This window comes from Solea solea, chromosome 2 (genome assembly GCF_958295425.1).
Source record: "Solea solea chromosome 2, fSolSol10.1, whole genome shotgun sequence".
NCBI classification, from domain to species: domain Eukaryota; kingdom Metazoa; phylum Chordata; class Actinopteri; order Pleuronectiformes; family Soleidae; genus Solea; species Solea solea.
In genome coordinates, this window is record NC_081135.1 from 3735801 (window position 1) to 3753934 (window position 18134).

An 18134-nucleotide genomic window follows, 5' to 3' on the forward strand; every position below is an offset into this window, starting at 1 on the left:
TGAAGACGCCAGAATCGTGATGTGGCTCCTAATGGACAATACCAGCTGTCAATCACACTCGTGTCCTCTTACATGTGTCGTACTTTATATCATATTTTCCTCTAAATGGGGAAAATTACTCACAAAACTGACGTCACACGTCTTGTTGACGACGAGCTGAAATTAGCGATTTAGACTAGTGAATAACTTGTGAAGTCGCCCCCTGGTGGGCTATTCAGTATGTCTTCACAAGGAACTAGTATTTATTGATTATTTAAACATGTGAAATGATGATTTAATAACCTCTTCATCAAGTGTGGGAAATCTGCTTTTCCTCGTAAGGAAAAAAAAACAGCCCAGTGAAAGTGTGTGTGTGTTCTTGTATGTGTATCTTTGTGAGGACTAAAAAAAAAAAAACCCTTATAAACCACAGGGAGTGAGTGAGGACATTTTGTCTGGTCCTCACATCCTGTCAGCCCTTAAAAGAGCTTTTTGAGGGTTAGGCATTTTGTTGTGATGGCTAAGGTTAGGGTAAGGGGTTGTGGGTGTCCTCACTAAGAATGCTGTGCAAACACGTGTGTGTGTGTGTGTGTGTGTGTGTGTGTGTTTGCTGAAGGGGAAAAACGGCTTTGACACGGAGATTAAGCTCTGTATTGTTACAAGACATTGTCTCACAGGAACAAGGGATGAGTGAGAGAGATAGGCAGAGAGAGAGAGAGAAAAAAGAAGTGAGATAGAGATGAATGGAGTGAGAGGTGGCATGGAAAAAGGAATGTAGAGAGAGAGAGGGTGACAGAGTGGGAAAGATATTTTTCAGGAGCAGCCAGAGGGGTGACATAATGGAGCATAATTGGGGAGGGGGCTGGTGTGTGTGTGTGTGTGTCCAGAGGGGAAAGTGTGTGAATGTGGGGGGGGGGGGTGTTTGACCCACAAAAAAGGAACGTGATAACTCAGCAATTAAAACACAAACACACTCACACACAGTCACACACAAGACAATGTCATGGGTCCGCGTACGAACGTAAAGAACAACCTGACACGCACGAGATACGAGACGCGGTAATTAAAAAAGCTGTCGAAATCAATCTGTTTGGAATTAAAACAAACTATTTTTAACTATATTTATGATCATATTAGTTTGTAATTAATCGTGTTGTCATGTCAAACTCGCCAGGAGATGGAATAAAGTGGTATGGTCAAAATAATAGAACGTTTTGTTTCCTTCAGTTTTCTTCACAATTAAATGATGAACGAACTATTCGGTTAGTAAAGTGACAACATAATAATCGCTGTTTATCATTTAATTATTTACAGAAAATCACGGCTTATGGCTTCTAAAATTCTTGTAAATTTTATGCTGTCACGTGAGGTGAAATGTCAAACTTTGAACGTTGACTATTTTCTTGATATGTGGATAAATTGTTAGAAAATGTTGAAAAATGTTGATCAGTGTTTTGTCAAACGTGGAACTGACGATGTTCTCAAATGTCTCGTTTTGTCCACGAAGAAAAATCACAAAGCTGGTTTTAATTCCTTAAAAAAACCTCATGATTAATTTAGTTGCCGTTGTAAAACTTCTATGGGCTTTAGTTTAATTATCTGAGTGTGAATGAGACGCGAGTATGGAAAAATATGATGTTAATTTCACTTGGTGTTGTTTATCGGCCCAAACACTCATGATATCGTGGTAAATATCCCTATTTTGCTCTTCTCTTTAAGGTCAAGGACACACTGTATACACAGTCAGCCAACTGCAGTACTAGGGTTGGCCACTAGGTCAAATTCAGATAAAACACAGCAGAAAACATTCCGCTCTCGTCGGATTTTCTGAGGATCTTTAATGCTTCTCAGAAACTCAACAGGTGCAGCTCCACAATCAGAAGCTGTGCAGTATTTTTATTTAAAGACTGATATCACCACTCAATCCCCACCTGCCCCCCCTCCACCCTCTCACCCTCTCACCCTCTGTTGTCCCATCCAGCTCATCACAATCAGCACAATCCACAACAGAAACAAAAGACCAAAAGAGAGAATGGAGGCGGCAGCAAAACGCTGAGTTTGAGGAATGCCATTTTCTGTTTAAAACAAAACGAGTGAAGTGTCAGAGAAAAGTGTCACGGTGTCCTAACTCTGCTCTTCTCCTCTTGATGGCGGCTGTTCGCCCCCCCCGCCCCCCCCAGGGCATGTCGGAAAGGGCAAACACACATCCTTTAAGAATGTGCCCACCGCTTCGACACTTCAACCCCGATTCCTTGTAGCTCGGCACAATTTTAGTAGAGGACGGCGTGAATGTGCACAGTCGACATAACTCGCCCAGTTCTGACGCTGAAGGTTTTTTTTCCTGTGGACGCTGGAGGAAAAGCTGCTGTAGTAACTTTGGGAAATTATGTTTTTGGCCATTTCTGCTTCACTCGACAGTTTACGCTGCAGGGAAGTTGTTGCTGTCTATCTCTGTGTGTGCGTGTGTGTGTGTGTGTGTGTGTGTGTGTGGTGCCCGTGCACTCAAAAACAAGTTCAAGAGAATCAACTTCAGTTTTATCCACACAGAAGCAGCGTTTTGGGAGCAGTCAAACACTATTTTGGCGCTCACTAGTTCGACCACTACTCGGCTGTTTGGTGTCAGTCACTGCAACCTCAACATGGGCGGAGTCGTCATAGCACGGCTGCGCGAAACTGTCGTGACGTGGTTTTATATAAGTGACACAAACACACACTGGCGACAACTAAAGCAGTTGTTTTCTGTGCAACTGAATCATTAGAATCAGTTCATTAAAAAGATTTGTTCATAGAATCGTTCAGCACTTCCTGCACGACCGATCGTCACTAAATACACCAGACTCCACTGTTAAATATTGAGATTTTAGACATTTCCTTTGTTAAATGTTGGAGATTAACGCACGTTTTCAGTCATTTTGAAGTCTTTTTAACCGATCTACAGTCCGGCGTTGTTCAGTTTGATTCTTGTGTCGGACGTCATGATTACAACTCTGCCAGTGATGACACTCTCTGACCAATCAGTGGCCGGCAGGTACCAAAAAAGCTATGATGTCATAATCCCGCCTCTCCTGCGCTTGCATTCGCTGTCGCTTCTTCTTCTTGTGTTTGCCGTTTCTTTGGTCTTTTCTCTTTCTTGAGTCGCTCTGGTTTAGTTCATTCTCTCGCTATTGCCATGTTTCAGTAGCAGCAGGACAGCGCCATGCGCAGGCCTGGCACGTGTACTACAGGATTTAGCGTTGTTTTGGGAGATTTTGGTGTATTTCTGTGACATTTTTTTAAAACAAAGTTTCCGTCTGGATACGGCCAGAGAGAGGTGTAATGTATAAAACCACAGACGTACAATGATTCTCAGATCTCAGAGAGGTTTGTCCAAATATTTGACATACATTATATTGTGAGAGCTATTTTTGTTATTGCTTTGTGTTTGGAACCTCCCACCGCCATTAGGACGATGTGATGTAGCTCAGTAGGGTTCCCACCGGTCTTTGAAATCCTTGAAAGTTTGTGAATTTTAAAGTTAAGTTGATATATTTTCCGCGCAGAACAATGAGCGAGAGAGAGAGCAAATGACGACGTGATGCCATGTCGGAAAAATGCAAATTCCCAAGATCTCCGGCTCACCAAAGAAAATTACAAAGACCGACTTTGACACCAAGGACAATCTACTTGTCCAGATGCAGAGCGTGCTGCAAATCAATAACGGTGGACGCCATCGGCTCTTACAAGTTGCCCTCCCATCTTAAGCTGTGTCAGCACATTCGCTCCTTGAATTTGAGGGGGAATTGATCCTGGAAAGTCCTTGAATTTGGTGTCAACCAAGGAGCAGGAAACCCTGAACAACATAAATGTACTGTAGAGTAAACAAACAAATCAAATTAAAGCTAAAAAGGGTTAATTTTAAGGGAGACTTAAGAGAGATTTATTGGAAATATTGGTATGAATGACTTCTTTTGTATTTATGTCTTTTATGCTTTTATTTTGTAAGGTGGAGAACGTCCTATCACTTTTGAGATAGGACGTTGTTCTCCCGTCTTGAGCTGTGTCAGCACATTTGGTCCTTTGAGTGTTGGAGGAAATTGTTCCTGGAATGTCCTTGAAAAGTCCTTAAATATGGTTTCAATCAAGGTGCGGGACCCTGGCTCAGGTCGGTGGAGCACAACAGTTTTCTGACCATGTATAAAGGGCTTTTTGTGTATAAACTGGTAATCTTGGACTGCATAAATGAGCTGTTTTTGGTTGGAATCTTTGGAGAATCTTGTTTTATTTTACACATATTGGAACTTGCCAGCAGCAACGAGTATCAAGACGATATGGAAGTAAAATATGGCAATTAAAAACAAAATACAGTTTTATGTTAAAATAAAGAAAAAAAGCCGTGTTTTAACGTTTTAGAACCACAGTTTGCTCGATTCAGTCATGCACGGACTTAAGTTCAGTTAAAACAGTGCCATGTAAAAAAAAATAATCTGTCGCCAAATTGGCTGTGTGACTCTAATTGACAGGGCGGGTGAGAGGCGGGCCGCTCGCTAATTGATTCCTGCTGAGACGGAGGCGTGGAGATGTCGTTCCAGTCTCTCAAGGCAGAGAGTCTTCGGGGCCTGTGCTGATAAATGTGTCGCTGTGTTTAGTGTGTGTGTGTGTGTGTTAGTGAGAGTGTGAGGAGGAGGAGGAACTCCCTGAGCCAGTGAGCGTCTAATTAATCCTAACTCCTCCAGTCTTTACACGCTCTTAATTACTCTCACTGACTCTCTCTCAAGATGAGACGGCGGTGACCTCGGCGTCTCATGCTAACATGTATGATTGTCTGGTCAGAAGGCAAGAGCTTTCACTATGCAATTAAGAACTGGTGTGTGTGTGTGTGTGTGTGTGTGCGCGCTCACTCATGTGTGGCTAAAACAGTCGTCAGCTCAACCCACTTCCCACACACAGAGCGCGGCGGACACTGTGTCTGAGAGGCTCATATTTAAGAACCAGTTTCTCATAGACAAAGTCCATTTAAGTCCAATTAAGGGAAGCCGTTCAAGGCCCTAATTCCCTTACAGTGAATCTGCCTGATCCTCCAAACACATGCTACTTATTGTTCCCCGGGAGAGAGGGAGGGAGGGAGGGAGGAAGAAGAAAAAGAGACAATGACCTGGATTTAAAAAAAATAAATAAATATGGTAATGATGAGAGAAATGAGAAGAAGGAAATAGGACACACACATCCACTCTGACAAACACAAACTTGTTTTTATGACTTCGTGAGGACACATCATAGACATAATGCATTCCCTCACCCCTTACCCTAACCATCACAACTAAGTGCCTAACCCTTACCCTAAAACCTCTTAACCCCCCCAAATATCCCTTTATCGTTGTGAGGCCCAGACTTAATGTCCTCACAAAGATATAAATGCACACACACACACACAACCGAAAAGAACAGCTTCGTTCATCACAAACAGGATTATCCGCGACTCATTTTTCCATTGAGTGAAAATAATAGGCCCTCCCACACATGAATTATGCGGGATTAAGCGGGATTACGGCTCAATTAGAAACCAAAAATGTGTCAGTCGCCCATTATTTGCATACAAATGATATAATAATGAGAATCCATCACACCGCAGATACAAAAACATCCCCCTTTGTCAAGTGTCGCCTCCAAAGCCTAATTCATACGTTTTTTTTAATGTTTTTTTAATAAGCAATTTGAGTGTGTTTTTGAATCAAATGTGTGTTCTTCCGCGTCTAAAAATAGTCCCCGTCTCAACTGTTCCGTTTCCTGGAATCTGCAGTTTCCAGCTATCGCTAGTTGTAAATATTTAGATCTGGTAGGAAACATGTACACGTATGTCAGACTCATGAAAAGTAGATTTTTGACTTTTTCTAATTCAATGTATTCAATATAAAACCTCACGTGAAGGATAAAGTGGTAGAAAATGGACGAATATTCAATATACGAATGTACAGTCAATTCAGTTTTGTCTAATTATTAATATTATTATTACATCTTAATTAAAAGATATATCTGGTTCTTTAATTTTATTTAACCTTCATTCAACCAGGAATAAAATAGCACTAAACATTCTCAATATTATGTAAAAAATAATAAATATATACAAATAATTCTACATATAAAATCACATTATCAGCAAAAAAAACTCTTATTCCTTTAAGAATACTTTAAAGGTGTATTTTAGTCCGTTAAATTCCAATAGAAATGAATGAATTCCTTGAAATCTCACTCGTTCATGGACCTTTCAGACAGAAGCCGTAATTCCGTCCATCTGCCGAGCAAAGTGCCACTGCAAACATCTCCTAATCTAAATCCACATTTTGCCGAGATGAAGAGATTAATTAAATATCAGTTTGGACACAAACCCGGAGCCACAGGCTGTGGACGGTCTTAGAGTCGTTGTAAAAGCCAAGTCTATCAGCCTCCACCAAATAAACCCGCAAATGAACTCAGCCTGTTTACCAACTCATTATCGCCCTAATTTGCCAAATGAAACCCCCAAAGCCGCAGTTTATGTGACCACATATGTACAGTATTAAGCATATTTACTCAGATAATAGAAAGTATGACTCACACGGGCCGAGCAAGCTGATTATAAATGCTCAATGTCAGCGTTTTTTACGGGGTTTAAACTTTCCCCGAACAACTGAAGGTCAATGAGGTTTTTCAAAATAAAGTGCGTATGATGAGACACAGACGTTAATTCATTTAATAATGGCCATGTCGATATATAACGAGCACATATTTAAGTGTATTCAGCACAACGTTGGAATTAAAAGTTTTAAACTCTGCTTTTCTTTTTGTCAATTCTTCTTTTATTTAATGAAAGATTTCCCACTTTTACACACTACACTGACCTGTGGCGCTCATTCGCTCACTCAATGACAAATCAGACTTTCATGTGCTGCGAGCAGGCAGGCAGGTAGGCCTTAGCAACCTTGTGTTTGCCTAGCAACCTGGTGTCCCAGAGACGCCTGTTGCCATGGCACCCAATGAGGATGTGGCACTGCCATGAGGAAGTGATCACCACAGACATGAGCCAAAGGGCAGCTGGTGTGTGTGTGTGTGCGTGCGTGTGTGCGGTGTTGCTGCTCATTTGAATACAGTGTCCTGAATCCGTCGCGGAGCCGTATGCTCCTTTACAAAACACACAGCAGCCTGTAAACACGAAAACAATCAGCGCCTTTGTTTTAAGGGCTACCGTTTGTTTTCTCGTCCCCTCCCCACGTCCCCGCCGCCGTCGTTTTATTAAGACACCCAAACGCGCGCACGCACCGTCTCTTTCTAACTCCACGACTGGTCTCGTTTCTGCCGAAAGACTTAAGAGTTAAACTTCTCTCATTTGACTGAAAGTGAGAGTGAGAATTGTGTTTTGGGCAAAAGAGATTGTGGTGTGTGTGTGTGTGGGTTTGTGGTGTTACAGTACGTGTGTGTGTGTGTGTGTGAGAGGGAAAGTGGGCGTTATTACCCCAACACCCCTCCCTTTTCCAAACCCCAGGCCGATTAAGGCCAGAAACTCTAATTATGCCACAAAGACGTGACAGACTGGAGCACCCATCTGCGCTAAAGGGTCTCCCTCTCTCTCTCACACACACACACACACTCACACACTCACACACACACATACAGTACACTCGTTCACTGACCAACAAAATGCAGAAAAGTGACAAACGCACGAATCCGACCGTGGACGTTGACCCGGACAAAATCAGCGGAATGAAAAAAAGAAATAAATGTAAATAACCCAAAACGGCTTCATTCACACAAAGACTCACACACCTGTTTACAACAGTTCATCTGCGCCCATCTGTCACCGTAAAAAACACACTCTCCTGATCTTTGAGATCTGATACTAAAGATGCCTCTGAATTCAAAATAAAATCACACAAAAAGACACCTATTGACTCCTGGAAACGAAAAGAAATAAAGTTTTGAAAGTGGATAACGCTAAAATACCGTTTTAATCTTTCTGATTATGTGTCCCTGCAAAGCATTAACCTGTCTTTCATTGTTTTAATCCCATTTTTTTTTTTTTTTTTTTAAACACCAACAATGGCGAGACAAATTAATACATTAAATTCAGGGTCGAAACAAAAAAGTACAATCAAGAAGTGAGGCATGAATGTGACGGGCGCTGAAAGAGAGAGAGAGAGAGAGAGAGAGAGAGGGAGGAAAGATGAAAAAGGCTCATAAAAGAGAGAAACGAGGAGAGAGAAAGAATGCGGAGGAGAAAAGAGAAGCGCAAGGTCTTACCTTGACGTCGGAGAAGTACATTTTGAGCATGTTGGAGGAAGGGTAGCGGGTGTAGAAGAACATGAGCTTGGCTTTCTTCAGGTGGTTGGGAGACAAACCCTCCTGAATCTGAAGAATCAGTTAAGGAATCAGCAATCAAGTGCACAGTGTTATAAGTAGTGAGCAAAGAAAAGGACCGCGAAGCTTCCACATACTCAAAATTCTATCTTTTGGTACATTCAGTGTCAGAAATCTCTTTTTTTTTCTTCTTTCTTTTTCATGAAAATGCAAATGTCTTAGAGAAGCATGTTGGTGTTTAACACAAACGTCCACCTGCAGGCGTTGGATCACATCCCACGTTCACTCCTGTGTCACACCATTGTCTCAACAAGGAAAATAATAACTGCGTGTGTGTGTGTGTGTGTGTGTGTTATAACAGCTGTGATCCACCATGCTGCCATTTCCCCACCACATTAACAGCCCTATAATCTATCAGGGAAGATGAGGCAATCAATGGAACCCCCCCGCAAGGTCAATTAGCGCACAGACACACACACACACACACAGAGAGAGAGAGAGAGAGAAACCCCAGGAGCCCTATATGGCTGGGAAAAGGCGACAAGAGGAGAAAAGAGGTGAAAGGAAACAGGAAGATGAAGGACAGGAAGCAGAGTTTGATATTCATACTTTTTGGAGGTGACAAAGTGTGCCTATAATATTATGGAATTAGAGTTGTGTCAATATTATCAAACAATATATTACACACATTGCAAATAAAGTTTTTTGTTCGCTCCGACTCTTGTAACTCTTCCGGGCCTTAGGAAGCTGCCTGCTGATTGGCCACTGAATTGAGTGACAGCTCAATGGACAGGAAGTAGAAACAGTCACTGTTCGCCTGGAACTCGTTCCCCCAAGATACTTATAATAATTGAAATAATTAAAATACTTGTTTGTCAGATTTGTCTTTGAGTTATTACGAATGGACAGTGACTCCAAGTCTGTGTCTACGCCCGGTCCACTGAGCTGTCGCTCTAAAACTCAGTAGCCAATCAGCAGGCAGCTTCCTAAGCCCCGCCCACGGTCAGAATTGCAACCAAAAAAAAACCAAACGCGAAAGAGTCGGAGCATTTTCCAAACAAAATAAAATACAATAGCTTTGAATGATTAAATCGATATTTTTGCAATTTGTGTATTTTGATTTCGCTCAATTCATAAACTGTTATTTGCTTCTTAAAAAGGGTCGTACACGAATCTAATTCCTTAAACTAAACCTCAGGTTTATTTTGAACAGGTAAACCAAGGAATTTCCAAGAGAAACTTTTATTGATAAGCGATTTACAACTTGATTTAATGTTATTTTTCTACATAAATCTCAAGTCAAAGCCTCAAACCCTCCCAAACTAGGAACCGACTGAGCTCGTCAACAACTACAACATCAACAAAGAGAGCGTACGCTCGTCATCCATCATTCACCGCGCGTCAGACAACAACACCATTACCTGGTTAACATTCATGCCAACCTGTCACTGTGACTCTGCGGTGTTCAGCGCTTGCAGCCGTGTTCTTGTTTTATATGGAAACACACACACACACACACACAGAAACACACACACACACAAAGTAAACATTGTGAAGCAAATGACGTGCACACGCGTGTAACAGTAGCTAACGTGACTCGGTGAATAAATGCAACGGGCGATGTTCTTTTTCCGTCCGCTCCTCTTCCTCCTTATTTCCTACTGCTGTGTGTTTTCAACAACACACTCCTGCATGTGTGTGTGTGTGTGTGTGTTTGCGCAGGACTCCCTGTGTCAGCTGTAACTTGACCTTGCTACCAGGTGTGTGTGTGTGTGTGTGTGTGTGTGTGTGTTTGTGAGTGAACTGGAAGGAGAAGGGAGCAAAGAGGTGGGGGCTAAATTCATAAATAAAAGGTGCGACATCTGCTCGCCTCCACAGAAAGGATTAAAGATACACAGACCTAAGAGAGTGTGTGTGTGTGTGTGTGTGGGTGTGTTAACACACCGTTCAGGTGAACTGTGATCGATGCAGAACACGTCAGCCTCACTGCCGCTCTTCCTTCCTCAAATCAACGCGCAAAGTATGTCTGAGTTGAATAATAACGTAAAAAGTAAAAAAAAAGACGTCTTTTCTGTAAGAAAACAGCAAGAAGTCTGACTTAAATGAACCCATGTTGAGTTTTCAGTGAAAATATTGGAGTTAACTTCCCTGAAAATGTACATATGAATTGTAAAATACTAAAAGGACTTTTTTTTTAGTTTTGCCGCAGCCACTAAATATCTGTCGCATTAACTGGATGAATACATCCAACAATTACCGGAATTCTTTCAGATAATTTGCCAATCGTTTAATCTGTAAAACAAAAAAGTGAAATTTGCTGCTTGTCAAGACGAGAAGTAAGCGAATTGAGAGAATGTGAAAAGTGAATGAACTCAGAATGAGCTGAAGGTTCGCCGGTATTAAAGTGGAAGAATAAAACAAAAAAGAGTTAAAAACAGAATTAAAAAGCAAGGGTTGAAGGGTAGTCAGTATCTTTGAAATAATAATGTCCAATTTCAAAGAAAAAAGAGAGGGAAATGAATAGGAGAAGCTTTTCGGAATGAAACGGCTCCGCAAGATCGAGACGTGTCAAATATTTCCCTTTATTTTTTATTTATTTCAATTAAAGCGACATAAATTGGCTTTGAAGACGACGGCGACGCGATCAAATCCTCATCGCAGTTGTGAGGAGTTCCTATTTGTCGGGGTTCAAAGTCTTGTTTTCCTTTTTTTCCGCTTTGTTCTTCAAACATGATCGTGTGTGTCGTCACAGTGTGTGTGTGTGTGTGTGTGTGTCGGGGAGAAGCCCTCTCCATATGAAAGGTTAGGAACGAAAAGATAAACAGCTACCTGCAAACACCTGTCCTCGTGCACACGCCATGAAAGGGACTCTGTGTGTGTGTGTGTGCGTGCATTACGAAAGGAAGCAGACAACACACACACACACTAACACACAGCTGCCGAGCAACTGAGAGCGAAGGCCAACAAATGAAAGCAGAGTTTGAGTGATCATCAGCAACAAGAGGGCGGCTGGCAATGAGTTAAAAAAAACAAAAATGTAAAAATAGTAAAGAGGGAACCGGTGTGTGCATTCTGGATATCACACTTCTCCTTATGTGGAACCCACACCCACAGACACACAAACCTCACACAGACACACACTCATATGAAGAAGAAGAAGAAGAAGAAGAAGAAGAAGAAGGCTTCCATCAATGAGAGCAAGCGTTCACCTGTCCTCCTCCTCCTCCTCCTCCTGTGCTCTTTGAAATATGATTAGCTTTGAGCTCCTGTGTACAAGGTCTAACCTCGCACCGAGACACACACACACACACGCACAAAGTGAAATATGATTTGCTTTGAGCATTTATGTACAAAGTCTTCTTGATGAAAGAGAACCAAACAGCACAAGTGTCTCAGGAACACCGTGTGTGTGTGTGTGTGTGTGTGGGTTAAAGAGGAAGCTCATTGGCCTTTTCTCAGCACCTTTAAACGCCACAACCTGCTGCACAGACTTAAAAGAGAGAGAGAGAGAGAGCAGTGTGAGACCTGTTTAATCTTCCCCCCTCTTGCAAGACCCGGCGCGCCCCTTTTCATCCTCCCCACTCAGCAAGGAAACAAGAGGAGGTTTAGACCGGGAACTAATTAATACAGATTAATTGATGTCGAAGACTTTCCGAGGCGACAGTCTGCTGCTGCCGCCGCCTGGAAGACGTTTCAGTGCGTTTTAACCGTCGTAAAATGTGAGTCTGGTTTAGCAGGAAAATAAAAAGCGTGTTACACGTTAGGGCTGAGCAATTACTTGATTTCAGATGAAAATTGTATGCAGTTCGTAAATTGAAAAAGGCGGCAATTTTCTAATGTTGCATCGATACAGTGAAATATCGCAATATTGGGGTTTTTTGCATTTAATTTTTTACAATATGTTGCAAATAAGCTTTTTGTGGATTAGCATAAAATCTTTTGACTTTTCAGTCCACTAGATGGTGCTCACTCTCACTATATCGCGATATCGTAATATCGTATCATGATAATATTGTATATCTGGCGATTTTTACACCTTTAAATCAACATGAGATGAGAAATAGTGAAGGTTTTAACTTTGTTTTTAGACTTTAACACACACACCCACGCTCGGTTTTAGAGGACATTGCATTGATTTACATTCATTTGCTGGAGACACTAACCTCTTAACCATAATTATTACTGGCCTAATCCTAACCCTGACCCTAACCTTACCCTTAGACCCTAACCTTACATGAGTAATACCTGTAAACACACACACACTCACAATAAAGAGGATACAGTGCTGCCTGAGTAAGGCGACATGTCGGCGATGTCTTGCAGGTCTCCACACTCTGACTTGATGAGGGATAGAGACAGACCCTCTGGTCCGTGCTGGCTCGGTGAGCTCTGCCTGTGCTGGTGGTGGTGGTGGTGGTGGTGGTGACTGAGGTGCCTCCCTCCGAGGGACGCCATTTTGGTTCTGAGGCTGAGAGCTTCCCGCGTCATGTCCATGGAATCGGGCGAGGACCGATGGAGGTCCTTTGGCCCCGGCGGGTACCCGGCTCCGCCCCCGTGTGACCCCAGTGGGCTTTGAAAGGGGTAACCCATAAGGGGGAGAGGGAATGGGTGGCGAAATGATGGAGGGCTAAACCCGAGAGAGGCAGTGAGGGGAGAGGGGTGAAGGGAGGGATGGTGAGGTGGAGGCGGCGGAGGAAACGACGGGTTGATGTTCTCTTCCCCGGCGCCACCGCCGTTCTTCCGTACCACCAATGGCAGGGCCTCTGTTTGATCGTTGGGTGTCGGCACGCCGCTCAGTCTGCTGCTCAAACCGCCAAAGGAATCCATCGGGCTGGGGACGATGACGTCGCCAAAGCAGTGCAGCCTCTGGTTGGAGGAGTGGTAGTTGGGAGTGGGGCTGCCATCGCCATTCAAAGTGAGGGCCAGGGCGCCGCTGCTAAAGCGCGAGTCCGGGGTAAGGGAGGGCAGGGGCCCAAACGGCGGAGGACAGGAAGAGGACGAGTTGGAGGAGGGTGCAGCTGGTGTGTTGTTGCGGCAGCCGTGATGGTGACTGACAGCCTGCTTGGGCGAAGAGAAGCCCTTGACGACCGTGTCAACGACCTGTGACACGGCACAGTTCAGCTCCTGCTTTAGAGTCTCTGCTAACTGCCGTCCCCCTCCCCCGGCTCCTGCCGCCGCTCCTCTCCTCTTCATCACCCTTTCTCTATTCCTCTCCTCCTCCCTGCCGTCCACATCTTCTATTTCTCCGTCTAACAGGGCCTGTTCTCGGAGGAGGGCTCGGGCCCGGTCCAGGAACAGACCCGGGTCCAGCTCGGGGAGTTGGTCGTGTCTGTGTCGGCCTCTGTCTCGGTGTCTTTCCTCCAAGCCGTCAGAGCGTATGCTGTCCTCAGACAAGTTACCGTCTTCTTCTCCTCGGTCACCCTCTCCATTCTCACCATTCTCCTCCTCTTCTTCCGTCTCTGAGTCGTAGATCTGGTAGAATTTTTCCTGGAGTTGGCGCAGTTGTTTCTAAACAAGAGAGGATCAAGAAGGTTTTAGAAGACCCCTCCCAAACATTGGGATCACCTGTTACAATAACTTATCCAAATCACTTTGGACTACCAACCTGCATGTCCTCCAGTTGCAGTTTGAGCTGCCGTCTCTCTTCCTGTCTCTGCTCCTGCCTGGAACACACCAGCTGTGTGAAGCTGTGCTGCTGCTGCGGCAGACGCTGTTTCCTCTTATTCTCCCTGTAGACCTCGCCGACGCTGACAACGGTGGCCCGCGATCCCGGCGAGTTCAAGAGGGACGGGCAGTCGCTGGGAATGTGGTTGTGGTTGCCAGTGCTGTGGACATTGCCGTCCCCCCTGTGATCGTTACTGCTGTTGCTGTTGTTGCTGCTGTTCTCGTGTCTGCTCTCTTGGCTGTGGTCGCCGGGATTGGGCCGCACCAGCGGCGAGTGGCTCATGCCGCGGATGATGTTTTCCACGCGGGCCCGTTTGGCGCGGAGGTGCTCGTCCGACAGCCTGTCCAAGTCGAACGAGGCGAGGGAGTGAGGCTGAGAGGGAGCGTGTGAGTTCAAGCCCAATGGAGGTGGTGGCCCCCTGAAGGAGGAGGAGGACGATGGAGGAGGTGGCCCAGGAGACAAGCAGTCAGATGGGCTGTCCTGGTCACGGGAGGAGTTGCTACAGGCGTCCTCACCTTGAATCTCCGAGCCGCCACTGGACAGAGCTCCACTCCCCTGTGATGGAGGACAGAGATAATGAACATTTTTTAGATTAAATGGATTGATTAATGGATTAGTTTGAATTAGTGGCAAGATCTCATGTCGCCCGGTGACATCCCAGACAAACGAAGGCAACAACAACATCGTGCTCGTGAAGCCAGATGAGGGCAAACAGGGTGGAGTTTGATTGACCACACCTTGTACTTTCTTGTCCCCGCCCACCCCTGCTCTGCTGCTGTATACATACAAAACGCTCCCTCAGTCAGGTCTGAACGTACTGCAACTTCAAACCCTTAATTCAGTGACTTTGTGTGTTTATACCTGGAAGCCTGAGTCGCTGCCTCCATTCTTGACTATGTTATTCTTCAGCAGCTGAGAGATGATGGTGACGCCAGGAAAGGGCATCATGGCGTCGTCGTAAGAGTTTGTCCTCTTCAGCAACTTCCTCAGAACATTAGACTTCTCTCCATCGCCGGCAACACCTCCATGGCCGCGACTGACCAGCGAGCAGTCGCCGTCCTGGTCCGGGCCGTGTGATTGGTTCATGCTGTCGAACAGGCTTTCGCTGGCACGGGCGAATATTGTGCTACCCACGGTCCTCTTCACCCCGATGTCGACGCGTCGGCGCTTCGTCTGTCTGGAGTCTCTTAGGAGTGCGGTGCTGTCATGATCAGGCATCACGCAGGGCAGCTAAATGAACATGACCAGGGGGTCCTCACAGACACATGCAGGGTGAGAGAGGAGGCACCTGGTCGATGACAAAAACACAGTTTGTTTGATGATTTCAACATCATTATTTTAGAAATATTACACAAAAAGTGTCATTTTGATGTCTTAATGGTACAGATAAAAAAATTGGGCCATATACTTGCGTAAAATAAACATTAATTTGTTTTTAGCGTTTCTAGAAGTGTAAATTTTCCAGGACATGACGCAGAAACAAATGTGTACAACATTAGAAGATATTTAATAGTGCATTTGCTCTTTTGGAAACCATTGCAACCAACACAACCGATACACCTGATGACGGAAGCAAAGAGACGATAATTTCTACTAAAAATACACTCACTGTGGATTTAAAACACACATTTTCTCTCCTTCTAAAATCCTTGAAGTCGAGGAGAAACACTTGGCAGAAAAACTATTTCCCATTTCCTTCTTAAGGTCTAACCTTGATAAAAAATAAATAAATCAAGTTATATATTTGATATTATATTGTAAAAGGTATGAGGTGAAAAGTAACTATTGAAGCTAAAAAAAACATGGAAAAAGGAAAGGAAAAACTGTGTGTGTGTGTGTGTGTGTGTGTGAAGGCAAATGAGTCCTCACACGTGCATGTGGGCAGTTTTCCATGATACCTGTTTGCATCTGTTTTGCAAGTGATTTCAGGGTCAGGTGTAGGGAAATAATTCACAAATTAAAGCTGCTTCCCCTCCAGAGCTGAGCACTTTTCATTCTAGTGTTTTCTTTAAAAACAAAAACAACGCTCACAGTTGTGTAACTGCAACACAGGAGTCTGATTTTAAAGGAAGACAGCAACCGTGACTGTGCTCCAACGCACGTCCAGACTGAATCAAGGACACAAAGTGTGATGCTTTTGCAACAGCAGATAAAAGCAGACACTGCTGTGCTACTGCGGGGGCCATTACCAAATGAAATACTTTCCGAGCAGGGGTAGAAAGGTTAGTTGACAGAAAAGTTCAGTAAATCACTCTTCCCCTCGCCACAGTTGACCACCAGTGACCCAGATACACACACACACGCTCACACACAGTGTGACACAAACAGCTTTGGTCCAAAGATCTCGGTAACTATGCAGCTTTCTGTATGTGAGGTTCACACTGAGGGTGCAAGTCGACGGCACACAAACGGACGGATAAATGCTGCGATACTGAACGTGAACACGAGCGAGACGACACAAAAATAACTCTGCTGTTGCAGAAGACATTAGTCAAATGAAGAGCAGGAAGAAAAGCTTGCTCTGAACTGAAATGGGAAGTAAAGGATAGTGTGAAAGGGCTTGTTTCCATTTCCCGGGAATTAAAATGTGTGCTTGGTGGCTAATTTATCTTTGGTACGTGATGTTCATGATAGTTATTATTTAGAATTATGGAACTATTTCAGTCATTACAGATAATTACAGGAAAATAAAAAGGGATTAAAATCAAAATTTTAGGGTCATAATTGAAATGTGTTGTTACTTGTGTTATGGGGAAAGAAGACTGACTAATAGGTGATGATACTTGAGAGTTGAGGGGATCCCCTCATGACTCCTCACTGTGTTGCGCTCTCCACGCAGAGACTTGACTGCAAAACAACGACTTTTACGCACAGCGTTGGAGACGGCAAACATGAAAGTCCCCCTCCAAACACGAGTTAGTGCCCGGTCGTGACTCAAAGCAAACATTACACAATACATTGATGTTCACGGTTTTGTTTCAGAGTCTATAAAGTGGTATTCGGTTGAAAAGAAAAAGTTCTGAAACAGTCAAAGACGGTGATTTAGTTCATTTTAAAGCAGTTTTTGCTTTTCTTCTAGTTACAGTAGATCAGTCAATCGCATTTAAAATCATATTTAAATAGAATTGGCTGTCATTTGGATTTGTTTACTTTTCATAAACATAAGTCATTTTATGGTTTGGAACAACTGTGGGGAATTCCAAAAGCGACGACTGGAGCTCGGATCCACGCGAGCTGAACTCAAAACATGATCGAGCTCCACTTTATTTATTTATTTTTAAAAAAAGGAAAGCCAACAATCAAACCACGGAGTCGCCAAAACTCACAAACAGCCCGAGACTCTAGCGCACAAAGAGCCAGAATAAACCATCTGGATTTCCATGAGATGTCAGTGGAAGTTCCACTAAACGCACACAACGCGATCTGACAAAAAACACACGCGCACATGCATATCCTGTCACTTATGAGCCCACGAGTGACAATAACAACAGTAATAACTTTGTACTCACGTCTCTCTCGCGCGCGCGTGTGTTTTTCCCCAAAAAAGTCGGCGCGTCGAACAAGAAGAAGAAGAAAAAGACAGATCCGCACCCGCCGTTCAGATCAATGCTGTCATTTACCACAGCAAAGTGGAGACGTACGCAGAGCGTGCGCGCACGGGAGGGAGCGAGAGAGATAATGACAGAGCGAGAGAGAGAGAAAGAGAGAGAGAGAGAAAGAGAGAGAGAGGTAGCTCTTGTGCGCCGCTCTGCTCCCGGGATGGGAAGTGTGTAGAAAACGAGCGCACGCACTTGGTGCCTCTCCTGCTTTTTCTGCCTCTGACAGACGGCAAGACTCTCAATAAGAAACGAGGGGAGACGCACATGAAGGATACGCGAAGACGCTGCGTCACCGGCTCCAGAGGGAGGCGACGACTCCACCTGACCAATAAGGAAGAAGAGCCGGAGACGCTGGACTTTATTTATAAGGAGCAGCAGCTCAGCCAGAGCGCACACAGAGAGGAGAGAGGAGCGCAGGAGGAGGATGAGGAGGGTAAACGGAACATTACATCCATTCACTCTTCTAATTACCGGGAATAAAACACGTGTTTGGTGTTGAAATTCAATCACAAAGCTTCTTCTTTTATGTGTTAAATGCATACATTTTTGTGATAACAGTAATAATAATAATACTAATAATAATA

The 18134-nt window shown here is 44.1% G+C and overlaps 1 protein-coding gene across 2 annotated transcripts in view; it reads right to left on the reverse strand.

Annotated features, from left to right (window-relative positions):
• The window catches only part of LOC131455365 (prospero homeobox protein 1-like), a 35286-nt gene extending 17665 nt beyond the window's left edge, over positions 1-17621 (reverse strand). For both annotated transcript variants that reach the window (XM_058622947.1, XM_058622946.1), the window contains exons 1-5: positions 17461-17621; positions 14813-15239; positions 13892-14506; positions 12568-13794; positions 8230-8337 (exon numbers count right to left, since the gene is read on the reverse strand). In XM_058622947.1, the coding sequence (XP_058478930.1) occupies positions 8230-8337; positions 12568-13794; positions 13892-14506; positions 14813-15169 (2307 nt within the window). In that variant the 5' untranslated portion in view covers positions 15170-15239; positions 17461-17621. The remainder of the gene's footprint in view (positions 1-8229; positions 8338-12567; positions 13795-13891; positions 14507-14812; positions 15240-17460) is intronic.
• Between the last annotated feature and the right edge of the window lie 513 nt (positions 17622-18134).